Here is a 27,940-nt window from a genome sequence, read left to right on the forward strand (position 1 = left end):
ATGGCCGAGGTTAAATCTCTCTGAAGTTAACAGCTGTAGTTCAACAAAATACATCGTTACTTTAGTTGACTGCTTACTTACAGAAAATGTTCCGATATAGTCTGTTGGGAAATGGCTTGAGATCATATTACACAATAAAATATCTGATTTGACTCTTGTGTGATTTAATAGAACTTAATGTTTCCACTCAACTTCCGCTTACCTTGATGGAAGTCCCCAATTTGACCATTTTTAATTAGACACCCATGAAGCTGATGTCGTTAAGTCAACTATGCATGCATAATGAAAGCCCGGTTCTCTCCTTGGTGCCTTACCTGTTCAAAAAATGTGTAAAAACTTCTCCATTTTATATGAGGCTGGATTTCTGACCAAGTATATGAGCTTACAATTCACTGTGTGTAGTACTGTGTCGGAGCCATCTCAGATGTGATTGCTCTAATGGATTGTAAATGTAAAATATGATTGTAGTATTGCAAAATGCCTTGTGGATTTCTGATTTTCATGTGTTTTTCTGCTTACCAAGCACCTCGTGGTTAGACTAGACGCGTTAGACTTACACTCTTATGACTAATGCTGTCTGTTATAGTTTTATTTTGGTAATATCAAATCGTATGACATTTTAAAATATGCATTATTGTGAATTTAGCATTTGCAACATTAACATCAGATGAGTTTCTGTGTCATCATATCAGAAATAGCACAAACCAGATAATCATAACCTAAATATACATTCTTCCATGTGGTGTCTCTCTGTGAGCGTGGGTCTGTTTCAGGAAGCGCTCACGTCATGAAACTTCAGGTGTCTGCCGCTACGGCTGATGAGTCGAAACTACGTGCGCGTCCCCGCCCACCTGTGACAGAAACCGCCCAAAAAAAGCTCGCTCCCGTAACTCCCTACCCATTCAAGGTGCGGCAGAGAGACAGGTGCGTGACGAATCTCCGAGAGACTTTATACATTGAAACGGCGCCGTGTTCTGCTAAAGTCACTTGAGAAAGCTGAGGAATAGGTAGAAACGGAGAGTAACGGAAGAGTTAACTTTGTCAGAAACAACGCAGACTTCGCCGAACACCGGCGCTTTGTAGAGGAGTGGGGGATTTGTGCCTTCGCAGCAGGTGGACGTCGTCTTTGTTGATTCGCCGTCAAGTCGAAGAAGTAGTGAAAAGAAGAAAAAAAAATGGCCAACTCGGGTCTGCAGATTTTGGGTTTCGCCCTGGCCCTTATCGGCTTAATTGGACTGATAATTGGCACAATTCTGCCCCAGTGGAAGATGTCCTCTTACGCCGGGGACAACATCATCACGGCGATAGCGATGTACGAAGGACTGTGGATGTCCTGCGCCTTCCAGAGCACAGGCCAAATCCAGTGCAAAGTGTACGACTCAATCCTGCAGCTCAGCGGTAAGTCACCCGTTTATTGGATTCAATGTCGAAGTTGTTGTTTTTTCCTTTTTAAGTTTTAAAATTATAAGATACTTTTTTTTATCATATTATAGGGAGGACCGTTGGCTTGAAAGCTATTGAAGAGCTGTTAAATCTTCCTTTTTCCTGTTCCAAAAAAGTACCTTTTTGAAAAAAAGAAAGTAATTTGTCATTCGAAGCTTATCTTGGTGGCTGAACTGGGTTTAAAGTAAATTGTACGGACTGTTTAATACACGAAAGTGTACCAGGAAATGATGTAAAACCGACATGCACCTGTTGGAATACAGAAGCTTCTTTTCTCTCAGCCATTTTCTGCAGATACTCCTGAGCGTTTACAACTCTAAACGGTTACCAGATCCCTGTGGCTTGGGCAAACCGGTTTAGTCACTTATTAACTGCCATTTTATTCACTCCGAATGGTCTTTTTGTTCAAACCTCACCACGAGGCCTCACCTGCACTGCGCAATACAGGCCACACGCTTAATTCTTTTACATTATTTCCACTTGATAGGCTGTGTGCTGCACTTCTACACCTAGGCCATGATTATCCTGCAGGCCATGTGTGGAAACCCCTGTAGTGTAGTGTAGGCCTTGCATTACGCAGCACAGCCACTGGTTAAACACCTGTATGAGCCACTGTTTAGTCAACAGGTCTGCATACCAGCCCCCACAAACAGCGGCTTTGTCTTTGGCCCGCACGGGCATCGAACCAACACAAAGCCATTCTTTTGCTGTGTGTTGGTGCCCAACAACTTTGAGTCGTCCCTGCATTCATATAATCTGGAAAGATAAATACAGCATTCAGTTTCAGTTTGAGCACCAACACCTGCGTAAGAATACAAAAGGCTGTGGTATGTGACCGGCAGTGTTGGTGCTTTGGAGAAACAAATTAAAAGGGAACCGGTTATTCATTGGTAATCATGAAGGCCATCAGTAAAAGATCAAATGCTAAAGGGAGAAGTTGTAACAATTGTTACATTTCCTCTGTAAAGCCCCCCCCCCCTCCCCCCCTCCCCAAAAAAGTCCATGTGCTGCATCTGTCTTTATGACTGTTTTGTTAAAGCAGTAATTGGGTCATTGCCGGCATGTAAGGTGGATTGTACATGTTTAAAATTCAACTAGTTGACAGATTGCCCTCGGGTGTAAACGGCCTGAATGTCACAGGGAAACCGTGAGAGCACTTTAGTGTATCTGCCCCTCCCTGTGTGTTCATCGTGGCTCAACGGACTCTCTGAAACGTGCTCAGATCTGTATCTTACTTGAGTTAGAGAGAAGTTCACCAACTGGCCATATAGTGTATGTTGGTAGTTCATTTTATTTTGCTTATCAAAACATTTGATTAAAACAATTGCAGCACACCGTTTCTTATCGGCCTCTTCAAACATGAACACGAACCAACTTTGATAAACGTTGTGTGCTTACAGCTGCGGTGGTTAGATATGAAGCACGTGAACAAATAAGCGGTATTCAGAAAATACCCGCTCAAATCCCACTGACACAAACCTGACTTTTAGGAACTATTGGTGTCAAAACAGGGGGAAATGTGATCACTAGATTGAGTCTTGAGTTTAAGCCGCATTCCTCACATTCTAGAGGGGGTCGGTTGAAGCTGCAAAATGTCCACCTGCTGAAAAGCAGTCTGTGAGTTCCTGAAATTGAAATTGGGAGCGTCTTCCTTATATTGAAACCTGAAACCTGGTTAGACCTGTTTCCTAGAAGCCCACACCCCCCCCCCCCCCCCCCCTGTAGTTTCTTTAGGCTTCCGGTTAGAGCCAGTTTCTGTGGTTCGTTGTTATAGGGAGCGGCGATGAGACAGAGGCCGCTCTGTTGTACCTGAAGTGTTTGTTCGGTGGCTTCAAACTGCATAAAAGAAACTATGCAAAACATAAGTTGAGGCTTTTAATCACCACACGTCGCTGCAGAAATGAATTTGAAATCGCTGTTTGTTGTTTTACTCTAGTAAAGCCCAAGTCTTGCCACACCCGTGACCCGGTGTAGCGACTTTTAATGACCGTTGAAGACACAATAACTGCTAGGTTAACCCCGTCCTGTCCTCTTATCCAGGTCCCCTCCAGGCAACCCGCGCTCTCATGATCGTGAGTATCATCGTATTGGCGGCCGGCTTGGGCGCAGCCTGCATGGGAATGAAGTGCACCAACTGTGGAGGAGATGACAAAGTGCGCAAATCCCGCATTGCCATGGCTGCTGGCATCATCATCCTGATTGGATGTAAGAAGCCATTTTATCTTTTTATTTTGTCATTTCCTTGACTCGTGACAGTTTAAATGAGGTTCTTCTCTACGTTCCCACAGCTTTGTGTGCCATTGTCGCCTGCTCTTGGTATGCTCACGATATCATCCAAGCCTTCTACAACCCTTTCACCCCCGTCAATACCAAGTAAGTTCATTAGAATTTCAGCTGAAAGCCTTTGTGCCCCGCTTTTGTCTTCTGCAGAGGCACTCGTGAGAATTAAAACGTAAAAATATTGATGTGTAATTTCCAGTGTGGTGGATTTAGTGTTCTACATTTTCAATGTCTCCAAACATGTTCGACCTGCTGGTTTATTTAGGCTTTAAGCTCTCCCTCCTGCCCCTTCTCCACGCACACTTTTACATGTGTCCAGCCATGTGAAATACATTGCTGAATGTATTGGGGCGAGTTTGTTTTGTATCAGTCTTGAGCTCTGCTGGCATCAGTTAACCCTTTTTGACTAACTCTTAACTTCTCTCCCTGAAGGTACGAGTTTGGTTCTGCCATCTTCATTGCCTGGGCTGGATCGTTCCTGGCTATAGTGGGAGGCGGCATGCTTGCAGCGTCCTGCCCAAGAGAAAAGGCAATGCCGAAGTACGGCATCTCCAGACCCCCCAGCAGCAAGGAATACGTTTGAGTTGTTAGAAAATGAACACTTTGACATTCGTGCGAGTCCAACTTTGTTTAAATTTAATTTTGATATGTTAGTTTCTTCAGAGCTTCCCCGTGATGTTACTGTAATATTTGAACAAACACATTCAAGTTTTTAATAATGGCTGATTGGCCTTGCCCTGTCCGGAGCTACAGTTGGTGCTTGATTTGTACGCCATGTAGTAAGCTATCCACTTAGTTGACGCCTGTAAAGCACTAAGTTAAAATGAAGGTGACGCACACCTGATATTATGCAACTTATCGTATGCTAGTGCATTAGAATGTAGAGTGTTTTGGGGAAAAATGGTTTGAATGCACAGACTACAACCCTGATGTGGCAATAGACGACTCTTACACCATTAATGACTGTCGGCCGAACACGCAGTAGTTCATCATTTTAGCACCTGAGCAGCAACTTGCTCCCATTATTTCCATTTATATGAAAACTACAAATCCCTCCATACCACTGTAGTCCATTTAGATTCAATCACGTGCCGGATCGAAATTGTAACTATATGTCAAATAAAGAATACTGAATACTTTTACTCAACTTGCCATGTTTTTGCTGACTTACAGCATGACCGATGTGAGCTGTTCATTTGTTACTGTTTGTCAATGTGCCTGGCTTATTGCTGGGTTTTTTTCTTTTTTTTTTAAGTCACAAAAGCTGTTGCTGCACTCTGAATACTTTTTTTTTTTAACTCTTAAAATTGTGATGAGTTTGTTGTACATAAAATAAAAATGTAAAATTTACAGTTTGTCCTGTTGAAATGCCTTAACAGAAATTAACTGTACATGCATACAAGGAAGTACTTTACCATTTAAACAGTTTAAATATCTACGTTTCAAAAATTGCCGAACAAATGGATGCTCTATGCACCAATAACACAATATGGAAAGGACTAATGCTTTGAGGTAGTTGGTAACAGGGTCATCACACAGCTGACATGCAGCAGCATATTTCCGTTTAGAGATGTTGGTGGGTAAACGGACTCGGGTTGCAGTTGATCCTCCTACAGAGGCAGGAACCTGAACTCATCAGAGCCACTTTACTCTGCCCGGAAGCCATCTTGCTCTGGTTTGATGGATGCACAGCCTCATAATGGCCAACAAAATGAAAGATGCTTTGGTTCTATTGCCACCTGGTGGTGTGTTTATGTAACTACATTTAGTTGGGGTAGGTACTCTATACGAACTACACGGGTGGATGAAAGTATTTTCCATAAAAATGTATATTTTCAAGGCTCAGTAAAAGTATAGTTTAGGCCGGCTCAGATCTGCTTTGTTTTTAATTCATTTTCACCTGAATCCTCGTCTTTACATCTCACATGATTTCAGTCAATACTGAGTTATTAGACCCCGTAGTCTTGCTCTAGTTCTCCTTTTCCTTCTGTTCTCATCTTATTCTTACCTCAGGCCAGATCCAGAAAGTAATGATGGTTTCACTCCTAAGTGACCAAACCATCTGACCTCAGTCTGCCTCTGCCCTATAAACACACAATGCAACCACAGCAGAGAACTCTAGTGGTTTAACTCTATTGCCATACTAGTATACATCTACACTGCGAAGGGGGATGCGCTTGATTATGAATTGATTCAGTGATCCATAAAACTACTTCAAACTCATGAAAACACTAGAAAAGAAACCTCTGCTTATCCTACACTTACCATTCGCCATTAGTTTATAAGAAAGTGATGATAATCAGCGAACTGAGGGAAGAAAGTCCTCCCGAGTAAATCCAGGACATTAGTCACCAAATAATAATCACTGTGCAGCACCCTTTTATCACAGACAGTAAATGATGCACTGCTCTATAGAAATGGTCATTTATCAGATCATTAAAGGTAAACATGAGCAGAGCGGGCGTAATGGTGTTGAACTGGCCTTCTCATTGTGTCTTTCAACTGTCGTCACACAAAGACAATTCTCCCTGCATGAAACTTTAACCCTTCCATAGTATATCGTTGCACACTCTAAATCAAATACCTGCATTCATCTTCAGAATACCGTAGGTCAAATTCTGAGTCCCGTGGCAGACAAATAGAACAAAGGACTAGAACAAAGGAAACGCTTAAACAGTATTTTATTTTCGTGAATCAATCTCGGTATAGTCCATTCAAACCCACAGCATTATGTTAACTCATACAAACACGTGTTTCTTGAGAACGTGGAATGGTCTTCTGCTCTAACGGGCCGCACCAGCTACATTTTAAATATTTCTCTAACTGGTCCCATGAGCACAGAAGTTGAGGCCTCCTCAAACTTGAGTACAGGTGGACAATTTTTGTGTTAACACCTGCACACCCTTGTTTGTAAACTGGTTAAGCAACTAAAAATGTTTTTTAAAAATGAACTAATTCAGTAAGTCACAAAGTACCTAACCGTAAGTAGTCATGGCAATGCAAAGAACCGAAACAGCGCGATCACACGCTGAAATGTGCAGGACGCCGTCCTCAAAGGGTTAACGCAGCTTGCTGCTCTACACCTAATGTTTGATACTTCTGGACGGACGAATACATGAATTACATGCATCCATTATGCTACGTGGACAATTTGTAGTCGTGGGATCTTGACCTCAGGAATCTCTCGATAGCATTCACATTCAAAACATTTCAAAAAGTGCAATTATTTATGTTCATGGTGGGCAACGCTAGAAACATGAATACTGCCCAATCAGTATCACCATCACTGCTGATGTCAGCCAAAAGGTTCTGCTTAAAATGGTGTCGCCATGTCCAGCTCGAGCTGAAAGTTTCTGTATTTGCATCGTTAATAGTCCTGTGCGAGTTTGTATAGAAGCCGAATTAACCTTTTACTGTATATTAAAAAAAAAAAAAAATGAACATGTCTTCCATACTCTGGTGCCAACAATCTAGCGAGAACAGAAGCTGGTTCATTCAACAAACCGAATAGTTAGTCTTCCCCAGTGAGAGGGTGATGAGGAGGAAAGACTACGCCTCATCACTCTCTCGTCTCTGGACCAGACATAGAATTATTGACCAGAATTTGCTTTCAGAGGGTTTGAGAGGCGCTATGGGTAGAAACAAAGTCATAAAAAGAGATAATAAAACGACAGACAGTTATTTAGCCTCCATCATGGCCTGTCTCCACTTCCACATCTCCGCAACCATCTGAAGAAGAACAAAACAGAAGTGTTGGAAAAGCATGTGGCAGACATTTAAAGTGGCTCCTTAGAAAGGGAGAATCTAAACCAAACGAGCACTTTACAAACGTGTAGATGAGCTTTTCTGATCTGCTCCTGTACAAATACAAATAATCTACTGTATTGATTTGAACAGAACTGTAGGATCCAAAAATAGAAACGCAACAGAGACTGGGCCGGTTTTAACCACAAACATAACACCCAACTTCTAATAGGACACAACATTTTTTATCTCAATACTAAGATACATTATTCATATAGACCACTGGTTCAGATTTGGATGATAAATGTCAGGTGTACCTTGGAGTCAGAGACGTTGTGACCGTTCTTCACAAAGTTCTCAAACTTGGCCTGGTTTTTAGGCAATGTCACTCCCTGTGAAATGGAAAGAATTACAACAAATGAGCAAATGTAAACATCTGCCGTCACACCACACATCACTCTTTCAGGTAATAATGAAACAAGCGTAGCGATAGAACAATACACTGACGCATCGGGACACCAACCTTAGTCATTGACTCTGTGATCTTGGCTTTCAGCTCAGGGAGCGTTAGAACCACTTTGGGAGTTGTGGGGATCTTAGGTGACCTTCCACCCTTACCTTTAGGGCTCTTGTCCTGTAATGAACATCACATGAAGATATTCAGAGAGAAGACTTTATCACTTGGAGATATTGGATAGGATCAAGCATATGTTTGGAATATACCGGCTACAGCCAATGGTTACTTTATGAAGTCTAACAGTCACCTGATTCTTGGACGGAGTGCTGGGATTCGGGCTCTTGCCATTCTGAGCCGGGGCTTGTTTTTTGGTAGGCGTGGCCTTGGCCTGTGACAAACAAAGAGATGCTGGTAAGAAAACAAACTGCACAGTCATTCAGCTGGAAATGACAACCGTGTGAAAATCGGGGCTTGCCTTAACAGGTGACTCTTCCTCCTCACTCTCCTCCTCGTCTTCCTCATCCCTAAACAAAACAAAAGACAAACACTGTGCCATGACGCTCTTCAAATGCAATGCGAACGGTTCAGTCTTTCACCAAAAACATACAGATACTTAATCTGCATATGTAAATGTGTGTGAAGCATCACTCACTCATCATCATCATCCTCCTCCTCCTCCTCCTCCTCCATTTTCATCTTTTTCTGTAAAGGAGGTAAAAAGTGGGTTACGGACATTTACATTTTGACCAGTTTGAGCGTAAAACAGTGATGGATGTAAAACAAACCTGAGACTTGTGGGCAGGGGAGGAAGCGGGTCTTTTCTTTGATGCTGGGCAACATTCCACCCCCTCCTCCACTTCATCGTCATCATCATCTTCTTCTTCAAAGGACTGATCGGCATCCATCACTTTAAAAAGGAAATAACTATTATCAGACGAGATTTTAACACTACCGTCTAAACCAAACGGATATACTGCGCTATGAAAAATAATATGTTTATTCAACCTTTAAAAAATGAGTTACTAATGAAACACCACCACCACCACCCCCCCCCCCCCTCACACAATAAACCACGCTGACCAGGCAAAACATCTGCATACTCTGGTGACAAATACTCACTGACTATGTGTTGTCCACTGATGTGGATTGGACCGGCACCGGCCTTCAGACGGAAAACTGCCGGGGGTGTGATGGTGAAACCACCGAGACACACCTGCAACAAACGACTTAAAATCAGTTTCTGATCCGATGTTGGTGACGAGTAGCATCATTCAACCATTACGGATTTAAACGTGTGTGGGCGGCTGAAAGGGACACAAACTTTAAAAACACAATGAGAAGAAACCGTTACAGACTCCGCACGTGAGAAGTGTACTCACACTTGGCAGGTTAGAGGGCTTCAGCGAGACCAGCACAGCTTTGATTTTCTGACCCTCTGAGTCTTGTCCTTCCACCTCCACCATGTGAAGCTCGTCTTTGGTACCGGGGTCCACGCAGGCCTGGGGGGGGGGGGGGGGCACTTGCCTGTAATTAACTTTCATACCCGACCCGAGGTAGAGGCGCATCCTGTCTTACATTTAATTAAACTACAAGTTACCAATAACATTTCTATTTGCTTGAGTCACATTCAGCTTATTGTGCCACATTCAGGCGTTTTTGATCGATTAACAAACCGTTTAATCTAATATATATATATGATTTAGAAAGGGCATAATCCTTACAGAGCAGTTAACAAATTCAAAAGGGGGTTACACAGATAGCTAAAATGGTGGTCAGCAGAGGAATTTCTGACAAGTTGTGAGAATTTTTATAAATTATTATATTTTTAAACTTTAATTAGATCTCCTGGTTCTTACCATTCTTAGATCCAACTGATGCTCAAAGTCATCGTCCTCGGGGTTGAACACCACCTCCTTCCCGGCCTCCAGCACGCACCCTGATGAAAAGACATACAACACGAAAACAACTTACACAAAGCACTCTTAACAATCATTCAAAAATCATAGAAATACTGAGATTTTATTTTGACATGTTAGTAATTTGCTTTAAAAAAAAAAAAAAAGGCAAGTATATATATTGTGGGTGGTGACCTCATTGCAGGGAGCACGGTGCTATATCTTCAATGTACACAAGGGGGAGCCATACAGACTGCTGATCAGAATATTTCCACATGGTGTTGGCTCAGTTAGAAGAATAATTTCATGAAAAACATGTTCAAATTAACAGAACTAATGGGTGTCTTATGCGTCGTTATAAACAAGGTGGTGGACTGTTGGCACAAAGTCAGATTTATCTTTTACTATACTTCCTAAATAGTTAATACAGATCTAAGCAGAAACGGTGGTGAATTAATCAACTTATTATCTCCTGGCTGGAACATTTTCCTGCACTTTAAATATCTCACAATGGTTAAATATAGTTTCCATCCCACGATGAGCCATCGAAAGGTTAAACGAGGTGACGGGACGGAGAGATGCAGATCATCCAAAGAAAACACTTAAAGTGCGACTTTAAATATTTGTTATTTATAAGTTATTAGCAAAAACGTTTGCTTGGATAGCGCCAAACAAACGAAGTGACCGAAATACGAAGGAAGAGGTCTACTTTATTCCGCAGCGTCCGCGTGTGTTAGAAACCACGTTGTGATGGCTCTTCCTCACGAGTTAAAATCTCTCGTGTTAAAAGTCAAACTCGCGGTGTTCGGTTAACAAAATCAATATGTGTAAATGAATTCCGACGCTGTTCCAACGTTTAGAGGACAGATATATACTGAAATATTAACATTGTTAAGAACTCATGGGCGCCGCCATGTTGACAGTCAAACACGTGTAACGCCATCACGTAGGACTGAAGTGAAGCCGCGCTTTCGACAAGACTCACTCAACCTCGTGCTACAATATTTGAATGATTAACAGCGTAAAACGTTACACATTCAGTGTTTTAATGACAACAGTAACGTTACCTAAAAATGATAAGAGGACCAATCAGATAATCACGCATTTCATCGGTTTCTCGTATGAGCACGCATGGAGACACGTCGCATTCATGTTTAACACCGTGACATCACACGACATGCAGAAGTTATCTCTTACCGTAAAGAAACGTCTGTGGAGTCATTGATTCCTCTTCCATTCCGTTCATTTTTCTTTTGGTTTAAAACGCTGACGACCTGCTTGTGTGCGGTGGTACAACAACCAACTACTGCTAGCAAAGCGCCTCTGCTTGCTAGTAACCAACGTGTTACTCCGCCTCCTTCTTCTTCTTCTTCTTCTCTGTTTCACGCAGAAAGAAAGAAAGCAAACAAGACACGTTGAAAAGAAACAGCGCCATCAAGTGTAACACAATGAACAGTGCACACTGCAAATCATGACAGATGGATTGATAGATATATAGAAATACAGATAGACATATAGATATAAATATAGACAGACAGGTATGTATATATATCAATATGTATATATAGGTGTATATATACAAATAGATAGATAGCTAGATAGCTAGATAGCTAGATAGATAGATAGATAGATAGATAGATAGATAGATAGATAGATAGATAGATAGATAGATAGATAGATAGATAGATAGATAGATAGATAGATAGATAGATAGATAGACAGACAGACAGACAGACAGACAGACAGACAGACAGACAGATAGATAGATAGATAGATAGACAGACAGATAGATAGATAGATCTATGTGCGGGGCTTGTGTGCCGTGATGTCGTGTAAAACGTCATGGCCTTCCGAAACTAAACAGGACCCAGTTCCCTCATACTTCTAACCTCCACACTCTCACAATAGATGCGGTGTCACACACACACACACACACACACACACACACGCACACACAGACCTGAGAAAGAACACATCCAAAGTAAAACACCACTCAATTTAAGAATTTACATTTTTTTTATTCTTATGGCTTCGAATTAATGTTCTGTTTGTGAGATTCAATTACTGTTCCAAACCAAGATAGCAGAGGCCAGAGGCATGTGATGTCACACTGGTGTAACCTTTAGCAAAGAGCTGCTCCACTAACAGCAAAAGGAACGGTGATGAATATTTTAGTGCATGAACCACTACTGGTATATTATAGTGAGTTTTCTATTATATGGGGTGCTTTCAAACACACCCTGCCTCACAGAAAAAAACATCTGCGGCCAACCGCAGGAGTCCCCCTCTTTTGTCTGTACCTGTCAGTGTTACATCACAGATTTGGTTTGGAGGGAGGAGTCAGTGACAAATGCTGACTGATACAGATGGAGCTGTCCTGGGTGTCATCAAATATCATATTCAATAGCTGACATTCAGTGTTATTTTCCTGCAAGATTATCAGAAACATCCTCACGGCAGTATTTCATCAACATGGCCCACCTTCTGACTGTTTCTCACAATCAGATTTATTGGCCAAGTAGGTATACATATACAAGGAATTTGACCACGCTCGCTCAGAGGTATATCATTTCAAGTACATAATTACATAGCTACTATGAGGAAGATAAATAACTTTATATTTTACCGTCATCATTGTCGCCATCTCAGAGTTAAAACCTTGATCACCTGTTCAAATAAAGATATTGGTTTGAGGATCACAAGGCTCTTCCAGATTATTATTCATCCTCTCGTTTTTGCGGGCACTTCATCACGAAATCCAAAATGTATGCGCATTTTTCACGATATTTTGTTTTACATTTTTGACAACATCAATTGGACCACAAGAAGCAAAGCAGCAGGTGAAAAGAATGTAGACTAAAAGAATGATTGGATTTCCTCTTTCGTTTCACTAAAATCGTAACGTTCCAACATAAACAGATAGACGGGCACACTCACGCACCAAATCAGATTCTTGAAATGTATCGTTTCCCAATGCATCAGACAGACTTAGCAGGCAAGCGACAGCCGGGTCAACACAAAAGTAAAGGGGTCACTGCAACAGTGATGCTTGAGATAAATACAAAAGTCCTTATATGGCCAGATTCCCATAACTCACCTGACAAATGTTTGGAGAACAATCAAAACCTCTTGCAAAAGCATGCAATTGAATTTTGCAAGAAAAAGGAATGTCTTTTGGTGAGAAGTAAAAAAAAAAAAGACTTCTGCTGGTTGAAAAAATAGCTCTTAGCTGGTCGGGAGCAGCCTTGCAAATGTAGGAGCATCTTAATCTTTAACAGGCCAATCTTCAAGACAGGACTGAGAGCGATGTCTTTTACGTCCAAGTCTGTCACATCAGTCACTCTGGTCATCAGTCACTCTGCAGAAAAGGCTGAAAGCATCCCAGCCCAGTCCCTTCTTTCATTGTCATTGTGGGGGAATCTGACTGTATCCACGACCACAGCTGGATGGGGAGAGGAGGAGAGACTGGATGTATTGCACATGCATGCATCCACACACACTCACTCACACCAAGCCCTCTCATTTCTTCCGTGTCTTTGCCTCCATCGTCTCCTCTTGTCCTAAATCACGTTCTCAAACAGCTGCATGGATCTCATCATGGTCTCGTCCTGCGAAGAGAGAACAAATGTAATCAGGGCAGAATGATGCAATTAACCAGCATTGAACTGAAAACCCCTGTATATAGTAATGTATAGGCCGTATAGGCCTCATGAAGAAAGCAGCATCCAGATATAACATCATCGTTCTTTGCACATTAAAGGAGACATCAGTTTTTAGGTGTTTCCATGCTGATGTTTGGATGATTCTATATTCTTTGTAATGTTTAAGTCCAGTTCTCTGCATGTGTATGGCCTCATTTAGACATGTCAAAATAATGAAACAATGCACATTCATGTATTAATGAGTACTATTCTGAACATGTAGTGAATCTACATAGAGAAAGGAACATCTCTAAGTAACTGTAGGTACATTCATGCACTTTATTTATTAAATCTACACTTCATACACATATTTTATTGTTATTACATATAAAAAGAAGCAACTCAGATTAAGGGCAATACATACCTCCTGGCAGGCAATAATGAACTCCTCTAAAGTCACCACTCCATCTTTGTTTTTATCCATTTTCTGTTGAAAAATATAATGTGAATCAGAATGAAATAGAAGCAAATATTTGATAATTATGTTACGGAAATTTATTTATTGTGAAGCTCCTGTTGCAACGAACTTTGCGTACAGAAACTGTAGAAACTGTTCACGCTATAGAGCACCATATGAAGAATCTTTTTAATAATACTGACTGCAAAGTTGCTTTATGGGTGGCAGGGACTGGGATTGCTAATGGTATAAAACTTTATAGGCTTCATCAAAAACTTGGAGTACAAGTACCGGTATATGTAAAGTGTCTCCATAAAACAGGAGAGAGGAATTTGAGCCATTACATTTACAGATATTAAGAGTCACATTGTTTTTCCTCAAAGCACAGACAAGGGGTTTGAAATCACCTGTCACTGTTAACAAAAATATTGACTTTAGACTTTTAATCTTATATTTTAGAAATTAACCTGGAAAAAGGCGTCCACATGCTGCTGCGGGACGTCCCCTTTTAGTGCGGGGTAGGTGTACTTGCCCATCATGTCATAAATGGCCCTCACAATCTCAGTCATTTCCTGAGAAAAGAGAAGATTCACATTGTGATGCGACATAGACTTTTAAGATGACACACAAAAACACTTCACATAGTGCAGCACGGTCCCACCTCTCTGTTTATGTAGCCATCTCTGTTAATGTCATAAAGGAGAAACGTCCACTCAAGCTTTTCTCGCAGTGTCCCTCGCAGCAGTATTGACAAACCCATTACAAAGTCCTGACGGCGAGGGGACAGAAGTAAAAACTTAAGATTCTGACATGGAGGTAAACAAATGCGTCATATTTAACACAAGATGCAATGCACCAAGCCGGATGACTGACCTTAAACTTAATGGAGCCATTGTTCGCAGTGTCAAATGCATTGAAAAGATAATGTGCGTACATGCTTGCATCTGCAACACAAAACAATAAACGTGTAAGGTCTCCGGTTCTCAAAAAGTTTCACCGAGCAAATTAAGAGATTCAAAAGCGTTGCACATTACCTCCATGAGGGAAGAACTGTGCGTAAATGTGTTTAAATGTCTCCTCGTTTACAACACCACTTGGACATTCCTGTGGAAGGAAAATATCAATTATGATTAGAATACTCGACTCAATGACGAGTGAGAAGTAGAGTCGTTTTCTCATAGACTTCTAGGACTTCTGTTTGCTCCCTGCCGGCAATTAAAAATATTGCAAGTTTAAGCCATTTCCGCATTGGCTTCATTTTTCAGACCCTTGGGTTACCACCTGGGTTTCATAATACAACTGACAAGACTTTTTTCAGGAGGCCTACAGTTAATGTTTTCTTTAATCTACAGCAGAAAGGAAATAGTTCTCTGGAAAGTAAGACGGCTGCTGACATTTTGGCGATGCTAGCATTAGCTTATTGCTCTGTGCATCAATGTCAATCCGTCTGTCCACCATTACTGGATGGATTATTTGTTTCATCCATCACCACCAGCAGGTCAACAGTTTAATTTGTCCAATACATTAGTTTATGACCAAATTCCAGCAAAAACTCAACATTCACTCAGCCTCAGCTGTTCTTTGTGTTTTGTGCTAACTAGCAAATGTTAGCATGCTAATACACTAAACTAAGATGGTAAACATGACCCTATACCTGCTAAACTTTAGCATTTAACTAACCGCACTGCTTAGATACCATTAGGGGTAAACGAAAAATCTATATTTTATTATCTTTACTGTTTTAAGTGTCTGTAATATGTATCTAATTTAATAATAAAATCAGAAAGCATGTGGTTACATTCTTGAATCCACGATAGAGGATCTGCAGCTCCTGTTTGCTGAAGTTAGTTTGGGCTTCCAATTGGTCAAGACCCTCTGGCCTGTGACACACCGTCGTCATCTCCAGCTCATCGTCTATATTGTCTACAGGAAAAAACAAAAAAAAGCAAAAGATAGAAAGAAATGTGTTAATTACTCAGAATCATGTCACACGACTTACAATCCCTGTTCAACATAATGCTCCCCCCAGTTTTTAGAAATGCGAAAAACTGTAATACACAGGAAGGAGACAGCGCAGCCAGCGACACTCGAGAGTCGGAAAGAAAGACATCAAACATTTGCAGAGAAGAGCGCCCAACACGGGAAGCAAGTTCATCAAGATCACACCGAGGTAAAAAGGGAGAGTGGATTTGAGAAGTACTACATGTACTTGACGAATAGATTTCCCCTTCGGACTTGAGGAATGTTATTAATGGTGCTCAGTATCAAGTGCTGCGGAGATGGATGGAGGTTAATGATGTGAAGAGTTGTGGTTCTGCTGTGGGCAAGTGTTTGTCACTACGACTGGACCCAATCCACACACCAACGACTTCTCAAACATGAGCAAACATCCACATGAAGTTCTCTCTGGAAGTCTTTATTGCATTCACTGGCAGCATGTTTACACATGGTGCTCTCTGGAATTGGTTACTTTTATATCCCAACTGGTCCCTGTGATGTAAGCAATATGTTTCGCCTGCATGGAGACCAAGTGATATTAAATTCCATATCCTCGTTTGAATTGTTTACTTATTAAAGGCCCATTCATAAAATCTTGACAAATCCCACAATGAGATCTGACCAAACTGACGGCTCGCTCACACGTATGCATCCACAAACAAGCCTTGTCGCTGCAGCATCAGTTGGCTCAGCCTTTAGAAAAGGAGAGTTAGATGAATACAGGATGCTTTTTGGATGGCGGCGATGACTCATTCATTTCAACCCACCCGGCAGCAGTGTCGAGATTAATCCTCAACGCTGAAACTGTATCTGGTGTCATGCATCCCCCCCTGCCATAGGCGATCTTAATTCAAATTTGATATCAAATACCCTGTTGGTCATCTGCTTTTTAAGCAATTCCCAAGATGATTCAACTGCATGTCTAATTAGCTGCATGTGTTTTTATTTTGATCCTGTTTGTTATTAGATTTCAGTTTCAATCTTTGCAAAAACATTTCAACTATCAGTGTGTTTATTGAGCTCGAACAAGGCACACAGATATATGTAGGTTATGAAGCAGCTCCTTTAAATAGATCGGCCCCATTTGAGCCCTTTATCCTCAAGGTTTTTGTGAATGCTGAACTGGTGTGGACTGTTTACTGTCAGTCATCAGCTGAACATGCAGCATGTGGTTATGTTGTTGCTTCCTCTCAATCTTTTCTCCATCTTCCTCTCGGCTCCTGTTGCGATCTCGCTGGCTCTTGTTGTCATGGGGATAGCAGGAAAAGACGAACATGAACAGTGGGGTGGTGCCTACAAAGGATCAATTGATTCAAAATAGTGTGAAAAACACTTTGTGCATTTATCTTGCCTGTGAGTAAAAGCCTCTCATCCCACGGCAACAAAACAACAAAGGTGTTGCTCTGCTGCACTTGTGCGCGTGTGTTTCTTTCTGCCGGGGCGACAGTGTGATCAGAAACAGATGACAAGAAATGAGGGTGAGAGAAGGAAACAGGCAGAGGTGTTGATTGTGGTGGGAGAGTGTGAAGAAAAAGGGAGAGAGAGAGAGAGAGAGAGATTGACCATATGGCAAAATAGGATCACACAATATGTTTCGGAAGACATAAAGGAAAAAGACAAATGTGCAGAAAGCATGTCACGTTTCCCCACTCGATAAAGAAACACACCACCCTTGTTTGCTTTCTTCTCACGTCTGTGCAGTAAATATAAAGCTCAGCATAAACACTGGAAAAAGTCTGGCTCGGTCGATAGGTAAAACAATCCACCTACCAGCGCCTCTAAAACTCACTGCTTAAGAGGTTTTCTTTATCTTGTTTGTTTAATCCAGCAACTTCCTGGAGTCCTTGCTTGTTGCCTCGCAACCACACGGTGACGAAAACTCCAGGAAGTTACTGCAGCCAGCCAAGAATTAGACAGGCATATTACTGTCTTGTGTTTTTGAAAAACATTGGAGCTACTTTTGCACTCAGCACGTGTACTGCATGCTCTGTGGTCTGCAATATCGTGATGTATATACTGAGCTCTCTGACTCTGGACTTATTTCTATTTGTATACTGCTTTGACCTATACCTGTTTCTTGTGCTACTGAGATACTTATTTTCCCTCCTGGGGATCAATAGAGTATTATCTTGTCTCACCACATTCCATATTGCGCTGCACAGTGGGCTGTGGGCTGCTGTACGTCTACTGGCAGAGAGTAAGCACTTCGTTGGCTGGTTCATCTATTCTGTCTCTGGTTTCACGCTGCCATACATTCCTCATTCATCCTGGCTGAGCATCGTTCTCCTCTTACACCCCTACAACCCAGTCTCCATGACAACGAGGATCTCAAGCATAAGGCCAGGGAGATGTATGACATGCGAGCTGCCTGTTAACTCACACGTTCTCGCCTGAACCCTCTCTCTTTCACTCACCCACACGTTCCACGGCCGTCCGCCCCGAACACACGTACAGTCGCAGAGTCAGTGGCAGTGATTCTGCTCCCTAGTTGTTTTTACCACGGACATCCTATTCTTCATGGCGTGCTGTAATCTCGCCGTCATGACCACGGGGTTATGCCGCTCACCTATTGTCGCTTTATCCCTCACAATTCCGCTGCCACTTCCATGAGTGAATATTTCAAACATTTCATTAAAAAAACAATTTTTAATTCCTATTTTCTGTTTTTCCATATTTTTGCACATTAAAACAAATGCCCCGCACCAATTCTATTAGTTCATGTATTTTACATGTATAGTCATGTGGTGACATCTGGTTAAATGCATTAGCTGGTCTATTTTTTTGCTGTTTACTGACCTCCCTCTTCGATAATTCATCGTCACTCAACAGAAATATGGCAACCACGTACATGTCATTGTTTATGTTAAAGGTACGAGTGTGCAACACGTAGAAAATAACATGGAACACATTGTGAATTACAATCGGTCTAAATTATAATCCGAAGGCTTCCTTTCTGCGTGTTTTTCCGCTCTGCTCACTCTCTGTTTACTCTATAGCTTTCTGTTGCTCTTTTGCCTTCTCTCCATCTTTGTCTTTCAGACTAATGTTGACGTACCTCTGGATGGTCTCCTCTGCTTGGTTTGCATGGTCAAAGTGCCCACCACTGCACCCATGGTGTCACCGTGTAGACCGGCCTGGTCCAACAACACAGAGAGGAATAGTCCTCTATTTCTTTCGAGATCTTGTCAGCCTGTCGTTCTGATTTGCCTCCAAAGCTCTGTATCTCAGAGGGGATTTGCCCCTGTTGGTTCCTCTCACTGGTTTTCAGATCTGTAACTGAGGGACGAGTCTCTTCTCTGAGCCGATTCTTGTGGATTTCTGATTCCTCTTGCCAAACACACAAACACTCAAGCTGCTCCTGCCTCCCTGCGCCACTCCCTCCGTTCTGTGCCTGATTCTACTCATCTGTCAGCCTTTCCCCCTATTTCTAGCTCCCTGCGTCCTCGTGCCCTCGTGCTGTGGGCTGGCAACCGATGCAGTAATCAGTTGTAACTCTACTGACAAGTCAATGGTAGCAGGTGAAGGACATGCATTTCAAGGTGACAGATCCCTGTTCTTCACAGGCGTTGCACTTTAGATTTGATCTACAGTATTCTCATCTTAGCTAGACAGATAGATATATAGATATGTACTTTATTTATCCCCAGGGGGAAATTTTTATGTATCTTCTTAGTCATTACTTTATTTTCCCAACACACACACACACACATACATGCACACACAGAAATACACTGAATTAGTGCTCTGCTTCCTGGCGCCTTGCTCGTACCACATTAAGCATGTAGATATGTGTTAGCTGGGACTGCCCACTTGTGTTTCTGTTAGTGTGTTAATTCACAACTGTAACCTCCCCCCCACCCCCTCTCTCTCTCTCTCTCTCTCTCTCTTAGGCAACAGATAGTTAGTGATTTTCTTTACTGCGGTACAAACAAGAACATTAGAGTGTTTAATGGTTGCCAATTAATATTCATGGCGCAGCTCCAGAAAATGAGACTGTGTGCATTGGGGGAAGGAAAACAGTGGGAGTGAGTTATGTTTATTTCCCTACAAGTGCTGAGCATTAAAAATCTAACAGGCTTCTTGGGAGCAGAAGTAAACGCTTATTATATTGTAAGTGCTGAGGCTACTTAAACAACATAATTCACTGTGGTATAAGCAGCTAGTAAAAATAATCTCAGACAGGATATTAATTTAGACCGTTTTAGGATTTGATACATTATATGACATATATAGGTGGTTCCCAGCTCGACTAATATTTTTATTCTAAAGACAAGGCATTTAAAAAGCATTAGCGTTGGTATATGTGTGGTCCATGTATGGGAAGGGCACAGAGTGAAGCACAGAAAATATGAACATCTTTTTAAATATTCCACAGGCTGCAAAACAGAGATATGTGTGTGTGTGTGCGTGTGTGTGTGTGTGTGTGTGTGTGTGTGTGTGTGTGTGTGTGTGTGTGTGTGTGTGTGTGTGTGTGTGTGTGTGTGTGCGTGCTTCAGGAAACCTCTCTCGGTTAAAAAAATGCATGGACTGCCATTTTTACAATGACGTTTGAGCTTTCTTTTTTTCTTGAAAATAGGGTTCCATCTCCTTTGTTAGAGCTGTAAAAAATGCAAAAATCCATGTGAAAGGAGTACGGTGGCAGATTTACGATGTATTACATCATGACTTTAAAAAAGCCTAAACTCTGTAGTCTTTCATAAATCTAACATGCATTCCCTCAAAGTTATGTAAGCCTCAGAAACTTGCCCCATCACTTCTATGTGCTTTTCCAGGCTGTTTGAAAAGCAGAGGACAGCACATACAGTAACTAAGCATGCAGGTCCATGACAGTCAAATTAAGTTGTGTGTGCATGTGTGTGTGTGTGCACGTGCTGTTTTCTGTTTGCTGAGGGCAGTCCTGTGATTGCCCAGGTGAAGCTGAGGTAAGAACTTAACATGCACTATTAATTAAACATAAAGTCATGCATAATTATGATGAATTTACACCTCTCACGCTGGGTGTCCCACAGTCCTTTTGCCTCCGTTCCAATACTGTCACACTAAAATAAAAAGTTACCTCTTCACTTTTGAAGATCATGTGACACTAATGCATTTCATGTAGCAATTTCTCTGCATTTGTCTATAAAATATTCATTTATTTTACTTCCTGGAAAAATCAGCATAGCTCATTTGAGACCGTGAAGCAAAAATGAAAATCACAAGCGATATCACACATGTTTGAACAATCTTTCCCCTCCACTTCGTAAATAGAAAGGGCCTGAACGCACCAACACACATATGCAAACACATGCAGATGGAGAACTAAGTATTCAGAAAACTATAAGTAAACCGCTGTGATCCCCCTGACAGATGTTTGCCATCAGGAACTTCCTTTCTGCACCGTATCATCTGGCACGGTGACTCTGCACTGCAGCAGCCTGACTTCATAATCTCCTCATTATCCTTTAAGCGGTTCATGATCTGCACAAGTCAGCTCACCATCACCAACAGGCAGGACTCACCAGTCACGGCTGTGGTAAAGGCACTGTTGAAGAGGTGAAAGATCAATACAACACAAACCATCTTTTATCAAGTGTTACTCACTTTATCCTATTGTATATTAATACACCAATTCACATCCATAACAATCAATGCACGTTTGCAGGACTTGTTTTATTTTATTTCAGGATTTCCTCCACTCTTTCAATCTCCCACTGCATTAATCTTTCATGTGATTTTGAAGAACAGTCATGAAAAGCTATTTAACTTATCCATCACGTAACCTCAACGTTCCTCTGTCACCTGCATAGAACATATTAGAACCGGTCGTGCTTTCAGAGATGACAAATGTGTTTTTGATGAAGGGAAAAGCCAGCAGAGTCACAAATAGACGTAAATAGCTTTAGGTATCAGGATATGATGGTGATTGTATCTGTTTGCTTAAATTGGTCAGCTCAAGCCACACGGACAGTCACAACTCCTTGTGTTCCCTCCTTTTTTTTGTTTTGTTGTGGTATTACTCTTTGAACAACAGGTGGCAGCAGTGCACAGTATTTCCTGATACAATCAGCAGCTTGGGTCACCATTAAAAGCTCTCATTAATCTTGACAAAATACAACAATATAAAAATGAACCACAATATATAAGCATGTATGCAATACCTATAGTACTCTACTACAACTCCAAATGTCATCCAATTATCCCCATACTGTTGACTGCACCAAATACTCGCCCAATAAAAGGCGATTCTATTGAAAATATATCAGATAGTAAAAATGATTGAGGGTTTAAAGCATTAATGTGGAGAATGAAACACACGGTGGGGGCACAAGGTAAAAAATAAATCTAGAAGAAGACGGTTATATCAAATTGCGTGGTGAGGTGATGTAGAAAATGAAAAGCAGAGACACACTGTCAGCTCCAATCCACTGCTTTCTCCAGCCACAGACAAATGACAGAGTAGAAGAGGAGCCGGAAGAGATGGAGTTTTGGGGGAGAATGGGTCACAAATGCAGAGTAATGCTGGGTTATTCTACCATTATGTTACAGTCATTGTAGAGCTATGGTCGAACACGGGCCACAGATCTGAATCGGTCTCCGCATTGGGGCATGATGTGACTCTTGCTGCAAGGTTATGCACTTAGAGGACACATGTGACTTGTAATAGCGAGAGACAGGTGCAGCATGGGGCCGGATGAAGGGGTTTCTGTCTTCAACGACACTCCTGCTCTTACTAATAGGACCTGAGTCCGAAGGAAATATGGTGTGAACACAAGACCGTTTTTACGACAGTAAAATAATTACCATTTTGTCTCAGAATGATTCTAACAAGACTTTGTACCTGAACAGTGGCTGCTCTGGCCACATTTAACAAATATGGGATAATGCTAAATGCCAAACTACTTTTCAGCATTTAACTAAAATTCAAACAGCATCACAAGTAGAGGACAGTCATACGGTCAGTGAGCTGACTGTGCACAGTCCGTGACATAGCAATACTTAGCTCAAGGTTGCAATGATTGGCCAGATTAAGCTACACTGGTCATAGGGTTATTGACAAAAGTGCCTGCTTTATAAGACATTATCTATGTGGAGGCATAACAATTTTAGGTTCATTAAATCTACTCAATCTATTAAAACAATGTTTAATCCATTATCAAGAATCTGTATGCTGGGTTTAACTACTAATGCTAATTATTCTGTTTTCTAATCTACAATTCAAATACACCTGTCCACTTATAAACCAGACACATTAACAGTCACATCTCCATGAAACCAGGAGCATTGCATGCATGGACAAAACAAGTTAAGCAGCATTGTTTTGTTTTGTTTTTTGGAAAACTCAATACAATATAACTCAACGGCAATCCTCATTTTTTTTTTTGCAGTCTTACAGATGACAACATATACATTTTATTTTACAGCAGAACTATGTGAAACAAGAGTATAAAGGTCAGTATTCAAATACATTTGCCACTGGAGACCTAAGAATAAGTGTGCTTTTAGCTTAAGGCCCAAGGCATATCACCACCCAGCCCCAACTCTGACCCTCCAGCTTGCAAAGTTTAAAGGTCTGCAGATGAATATACATGCTGCTGCATTAGTAAGTGCAGCATTTTAAAGGTGAGCAGGAAGTTTTACGCTTTGTGTCACTTGCTATATCGGTGTGTGCAGGCAAAACTGCTTAACAAACTCAACTACTGGAGATACATGTGTGCTGGAGATGAGGGATTTTTCAGTCGACCTAGCACGCATGCATGTGTGACGCTGAACATGCATGTGTGTGCATATGTTCATGCCTTCTTCCATGTATACGATAGCATGCAGGACCTCTGAAGATCCTCTGAGGGATCTGTGCAAAAAAAAGGTTTCAATCAAAAAAAAACTAGTCTATTATGTTATCTCTGCCCAAATATTATATATATATTTGTATGTACTGCACACCACTGTTTCAAATGGCCACTAAATTTAAACTACATTTATAACCTGGCATGAGATATATGGAGCTCTCTTGGTTGAGAATATACTCATGGTGTATATTTTGGACAAATTAAAGGTACAATCTCTAAATGTAAACAAAAGCGGCACTGGCTGCTCGCTAGCGACACTAGCTTCACGGCACTAGCTTCACTCTAGCGGCACTAGCTCCATGCTAGCAGCACTAGCTCTATGTTAGCAACACTAGCTCCACGCTAGCGGCACTAGCTTCACTCTAGCGGCACTAGCTCCACGCTAGCAGGGCCTCCCTCCAAAGCAACTCCTTCACAATTATCACTGTGAATGTAAACAACACGTGGCTATTCTTAGTACTCACAGCTGTCAAACTAGCAGCTTGAGGGAGACTTCAAGATTCAATGAATTGCTGCAAAAGCATCATATGTATTGATTGCTGTTTGAATGTAATGAGTATTTAAACAAAAACAGACAATTTCAACAAAAAAGCACGTTTTTGAACATTACTAACGTACCTTTTGCTACAATCAGCAAAGCACAAGAAGATTTGAGGAGATGCAGCAAACATGTGCAGATGCACAATGTCAGGGGATTAGATGTTCAATAGAATCCACACTCCATTTCATCTATTGCTCATCTTTTGAGGATGCAAGATAACCGACATCCACAAATAATGGAGGAGGTCTTATGGAGAAAAAAACCCTGACTCCACGCCCTGAAATTAGCTGCACTCCCAATCTAATGTTTCCTGCACAGAGATTAATTAATTAGTGCTCTGGATTTAATATTGTTTTCGACACGAGACAGTCACTTTCAAGCTCCGTCTCTTGCTCTTACATCGCCCCAAACAAAACCAAAAAGCCACTCCTTAATGCAAAATATACTGTAAAGGTTAACGCAGGGCACATGTGCCAGTGTGTGAGCATTAAGACTTTGTTCCCTCACATTGTTACTTTACTTTGGTAATTAGTCCGAGCCATTGAAGATAAGCCCATTATTGTAAAAGTAAGTTTGGAATTGTTCACATATCTCTGTGTTATATAAAAGGCTGAAGAGTCCACAGTCTCTCAGTTTTTAGATACTGTGGCTACATCGCATGACCTAGATTGTCAACCCATGCGGCCATAAGTAGGCTGTATTATTTCTAGAATAGCACAGAACTGACAAAGCCACCAATTTAGAACACATAGTTTCACCTTCAGCAGGTTTCATTGAAGTTGTACATTTTTTTTACATTGCAGTACTTCTTAATGTCAAATGATTAGTTTAACGAATATGCATATACTTTGGGTGTTTTTGAGGTTGATTTTCGCAGTGTCCATTGGACTGGACAACCAAATCCCAGGTGTAGTATGTGACAGTTTAGTCAGTATGAAGGTAAAACAGAGTACACATTGGATGGATTTCTGGGATGCTGTGAGAAGCTGTGTTTTTACAAATAGCTTGCCGGTTTTTGAAAAGGAAAAAACAAACAAAACAAGACTGTAAGAAATCAATTCCTGGCAATGGATACGGTTGCCAACGATTTAGAGCGTATCGAAATGCTTCTCATAAGATAATAGGCTTCTAGAGACTACATTTGTATTGGAGGAGACAAATGAAATATGCATCATGGCTCACAATGACAGTTTAAGAAGCGTCGCCTGCACCTGCGCAACTATTTTATGTTCATATGTGTGTCTGTTTAATCTCAAATGTATATCGCACTGGTTGTTTTTTCTGGAAGTGAGAGCAGGTCAGTGTGTTTTATCAGTCGTGACTGACTTGCAGCTGCTCTCTGATTTGGTGACTCAGCTCTTTTTTTTTCTTTTGCTGTTTAGGTGAAGAGTAACTTTCAACTAGAGGATGGTGGGAGGTCGTGAGGAGAGCGAGAGCCAGGGCTTTTAACACAAAGACGATGAACACGACAAGAGGTTGAGAGTGCATTGCGACTGTTGCTCTAAGGGGTGTGTACGGGTGACGCATACGTGACCTCATTATTTGGCTCTTGAAGGTGTACCCAGATCATCCAGGAGGGAGCCTCATCCACTGCAGGTAAAAGGTACCCCATAGGCAAACTGAAAAAATCCTTTGTAACACCCTTGATGACAGTGTGCTGCAAGCAAATGTGCATTATTAACAAACCAAACCACAACAAAAGGCCTCATTTACCTGCTTGTCAGCACATTTTAGAATGTATAATATAGTGAATGGAGCAAAAAGATGAACTGGTGGGAGGTCAAATTTTAGGGGGAATTAAATCTTTTTTAAATAAAAGCATAAATAGCAAAAAAGTTCAAAATAGGACAACTAAGAAAGCCAATGTTTATCAACTTACATTTTATCTATACGTCATATTATATCTATTTTTGTAGCAGTAATCATTATCGGCTGGTCTTCTCAATAAGAGGTTTCCAACCTATTTTCCTTCAAATGAAACAAGGTCTCATTACACTTAATGGCCTTAGCGTGTACAGAAGTTGTGGTATTGTGAGCAGTTCAAACAAAGACTCAATATTCCTTCTCAGACTGTTTAATTTGAAGCAGTTTTAAAAGACCCAAATATCCAATATTTCACTCAAAAACAAATCTGTCAATAGAGATATAGGTCTGAATAAATGTGACAGAGAAATATCTTGTGACCCCTCATATTTATCTTGGGACCTGACCCACAGTTTTTTGGGTGTTTTTTGACCCATCCAACACCCAGACCTCCTCCCGAGGCAGACTTCCGCAGACTCATTTGAAATTCATGATGCGTCATAAGCAAACGTAATCCTCGCAATCCTTGAAACGTAATACACAATGCAGTTCTGTTGTATCGGAACGTACTTTTTAGGGGCCAGGGTGGCAAATAAGACATTCAGAGCTGAGAGTCTTACAGCCACTTGCAAAGCAGGGCTCAGTTTGGCTCAAGGGCCACTGTGACAGAACACATGGCTGTTGATGAATAGACTTCTCTTTGGTTGATGTGGGAGTTGAATCTTGACCTTGACCACATGGCTGCTGCAGCTGCATGAAACAGAACTAAATTGTGCCATGCTGGTGCAATCTACTGGAAAGCTGCAGTATAGGCGTTGAGTGAAGGTGCTTCAAATAATTTAACTTGGTAGCTTTTGACAGTAAAATTGTGTTATAACGACAAAAGTGCTCTCACAAAAGCACACTGTGTATCTTATTAGGTACACATGAAAACTAGAAACCATCTGGCGATGGGATCACACCTGCCATAACGCCAATTCGGGCCACGCCGTAGAGTGTGCGTGAGGGGTGATGGACTGAGAGTAAAAAGTCACAGTACCTTTTGCGAGGGTTCCTGAGACCAATCTCTGAAGGGACTGGATTAGTTTGAGTACCCCCTGTCTGCAGCGGCAGGTACAGCCGGCCATCCTGAGGGTAAGTTTGGAGGCAGGGGCAGACGGGGCAGAGGCTTCACCAGGGGAAACGGTTTCCTCCAATATAGCTCAAAAAAAGTATCTCCACAATGTCCTTTCAGCAGGTGTTTGCTGTGGCGTGGGGAGGGATCCTTATTGCAAAGAAGAATCTGCCTCAGTTGTTTTTGCGATGTGACATCTTCGGGTCCTTTAAGGGGATCCTTGTGGAGAGAAAAAAATAATTAGGAACTGAGATGAATAATAATTCACCTTCAAAATATACAAACACAAACATAAAACGATAAACACAACAGTTACACCTGCCTGTTAACTCAATTATTCACTCAGGTCAGTCAGAAAGTGATACTCACACACTCAGACACAAGCACATGCACACACACACACACACGCACACCGGGGTGAAGTTTAGAGGCAGGTATTGAAATAGTGCTAGATTTGCCAAGAGAGCCAGATGGCAGAAATGCTGATTAGAAATGAAAAAAATCCAGACCGGTATGTCAAACTAAAGCAAAGTTGTAAATTATTGAATGGACTCCAAAAGTAGAGCGTGAAGAGCCGTGCGCCCTGGAAGTTCCCTTCTAATTTACAAAACAAAAAGAAGCAGAGAACCTGGTCCGGTTCTTCTCACCTCCTCTCCGTATTTGTCTGATCACTCTTTCCTTCTCCTCCTCTTCTTCTGTCTTGTGGGCTTGTGAGGTCGCAGTTTTCTCCTCCGGTGT

At 41.5% G+C, this 27,940-nt stretch overlaps 3 protein-coding genes across 5 annotated transcripts; 1 reads left to right on the forward strand and 2 right to left on the reverse strand.

Annotated features, from left to right (window-relative positions):
* The first annotated feature begins 889 nt into the window (after nt 1–889).
* Nucleotides 890–5,073, forward strand: LOC306788462 (claudin-7-A-like). Its single transcript, XM_079284002.1, has 4 exons — nt 890–1,398; nt 3,484–3,648; nt 3,732–3,816; nt 4,156–5,073. Exons 1-4 carry the CDS (start codon nt 1,176–1,178, stop codon nt 4,304–4,306), a joined length of 624 nt encoding a protein of 207 aa, XP_079140128.1. The 5' UTR covers nt 890–1,175; the 3' UTR covers nt 4,307–5,073.
* Nucleotides 5,074–6,387: 1,314 nt separating this feature from the next.
* Nucleotides 6,388–11,172, reverse strand: npm1a (nucleophosmin 1a). Of its 2 annotated transcripts, none has more exons than XM_079283016.1 (11): nt 11,017–11,172; nt 9,781–9,860; nt 9,304–9,423; nt 9,044–9,137; nt 8,710–8,831; nt 8,580–8,626; nt 8,400–8,448; nt 8,232–8,312; nt 7,991–8,101; nt 7,785–7,859; nt 6,388–7,452 (listed from the first exon to the last, which is right to left on the reverse strand). In XM_079283016.1, exons 1-11 carry the CDS (start codon nt 11,063–11,065, stop codon nt 7,402–7,404), a joined length of 879 nt encoding a protein of 292 aa, XP_079139142.1. In that variant the 5' UTR covers nt 11,066–11,172; the 3' UTR covers nt 6,388–7,401. The 2 variants fall into 2 exon arrangements, with proteins under 2 accessions (XP_079139142.1, XP_079139141.1); XM_079283015.1 differs by having other exon boundaries at nt 8,577–8,626.
* A 2,146-nt stretch (nt 11,173–13,318) lies between these two features.
* On the reverse strand, nt 13,319–27,921 carry kcnip1b (Kv channel interacting protein 1 b). 2 transcript variants are annotated; one of them, XM_079283080.1, is made up of 9 exons: nt 27,850–27,921; nt 27,128–27,421; nt 15,716–15,840; nt 14,952–15,021; nt 14,791–14,861; nt 14,579–14,686; nt 14,385–14,489; nt 13,885–13,947; nt 13,319–13,427 (listed from the first exon to the last, which is right to left on the reverse strand). In XM_079283080.1, the coding sequence occupies exons 2-9, from the start codon at nt 27,213–27,215 to the stop codon at nt 13,380–13,382; spliced, it is 678 nt and encodes a 225-aa protein (XP_079139206.1). In that variant the 5' UTR covers nt 27,216–27,421; nt 27,850–27,921; the 3' UTR covers nt 13,319–13,379. The 2 variants fall into 2 exon arrangements, with proteins under 2 accessions (XP_079139206.1, XP_079139207.1); XM_079283081.1 differs by lacking the exons at nt 27,128–27,421; nt 27,850–27,921 and adding an exon at nt 18,971–19,043.
* Between the last annotated feature and the right edge of the window lie 19 nt (nt 27,922–27,940).

Source organism: Melanostigma gelatinosum (genome assembly GCF_949748355.1).
Source record: "Melanostigma gelatinosum genome assembly, chromosome: 14".
NCBI classification, from domain to species: domain Eukaryota; kingdom Metazoa; phylum Chordata; class Actinopteri; order Perciformes; family Zoarcidae; genus Melanostigma; species Melanostigma gelatinosum.

What these genes read in the sequence shown, in the direction of transcription:
- LOC306788462 (XM_079284002.1), top strand. Translation starts at nt 1,176, where the DNA reads ATGGCCAACTCGGGTCTGCAGATTTTGGGTTTCGCCCTGGCCCTTATC. An exon ending in CTCAATCCTGCAGCTCAGCG is followed by an intron (nt 1,399 to 3,483) that starts GTAAGTCACCCG and finishes CCTCTTATCCAG; the next exon opens with GTCCCCTCCAGGCAACCCGC. An exon ending in CATCATCATCCTGATTGGAT is followed by an intron (nt 3,649 to 3,731) that starts GTAAGAAGCCAT and finishes ACGTTCCCACAG; the next exon opens with CTTTGTGTGCCATTGTCGCC.
- npm1a (XM_079283015.1), bottom strand. Translation starts at nt 11,065, where the DNA reads ATGAACGGAATGGAAGAGGAATCAATGACTCCACAGACGTTTCTTTAC. An exon ending in TCCACAGACGTTTCTTTACG is followed by an intron (nt 9,861 to 11,016) that starts GTAAGAGATAAC and finishes TCTTTTCATCAG; the next exon opens with GGTGCGTGCTGGAGGCCGGG. An exon ending in AGGAAGAGTCACCTGTTAAG is followed by an intron (nt 8,313 to 8,399) that starts GCAAGCCCCGAT and finishes TGTTTGTCACAG; the next exon opens with GCCAAGGCCACGCCTACCAA.
- kcnip1b (XM_079283080.1), bottom strand. Translation starts at nt 27,215, where the DNA reads ATGGCCGGCTGTACCTGCCGCTGCAGACAGGGGGTACTCAAACTAATC. An exon ending in CTCAGGAACCCTCGCAAAAG is followed by an intron (nt 15,841 to 27,127) that starts GTACTGTGACTT and finishes TTTTTCCTGTAG; the next exon opens with ACAATATAGACGATGAGCTG. An exon ending in TCTATCGTGGATTCAAGAAT is followed by an intron (nt 15,022 to 15,715) that starts GTAACCACATGC and finishes TTCCTTCCACAG; the next exon opens with GAATGTCCAAGTGGTGTTGT.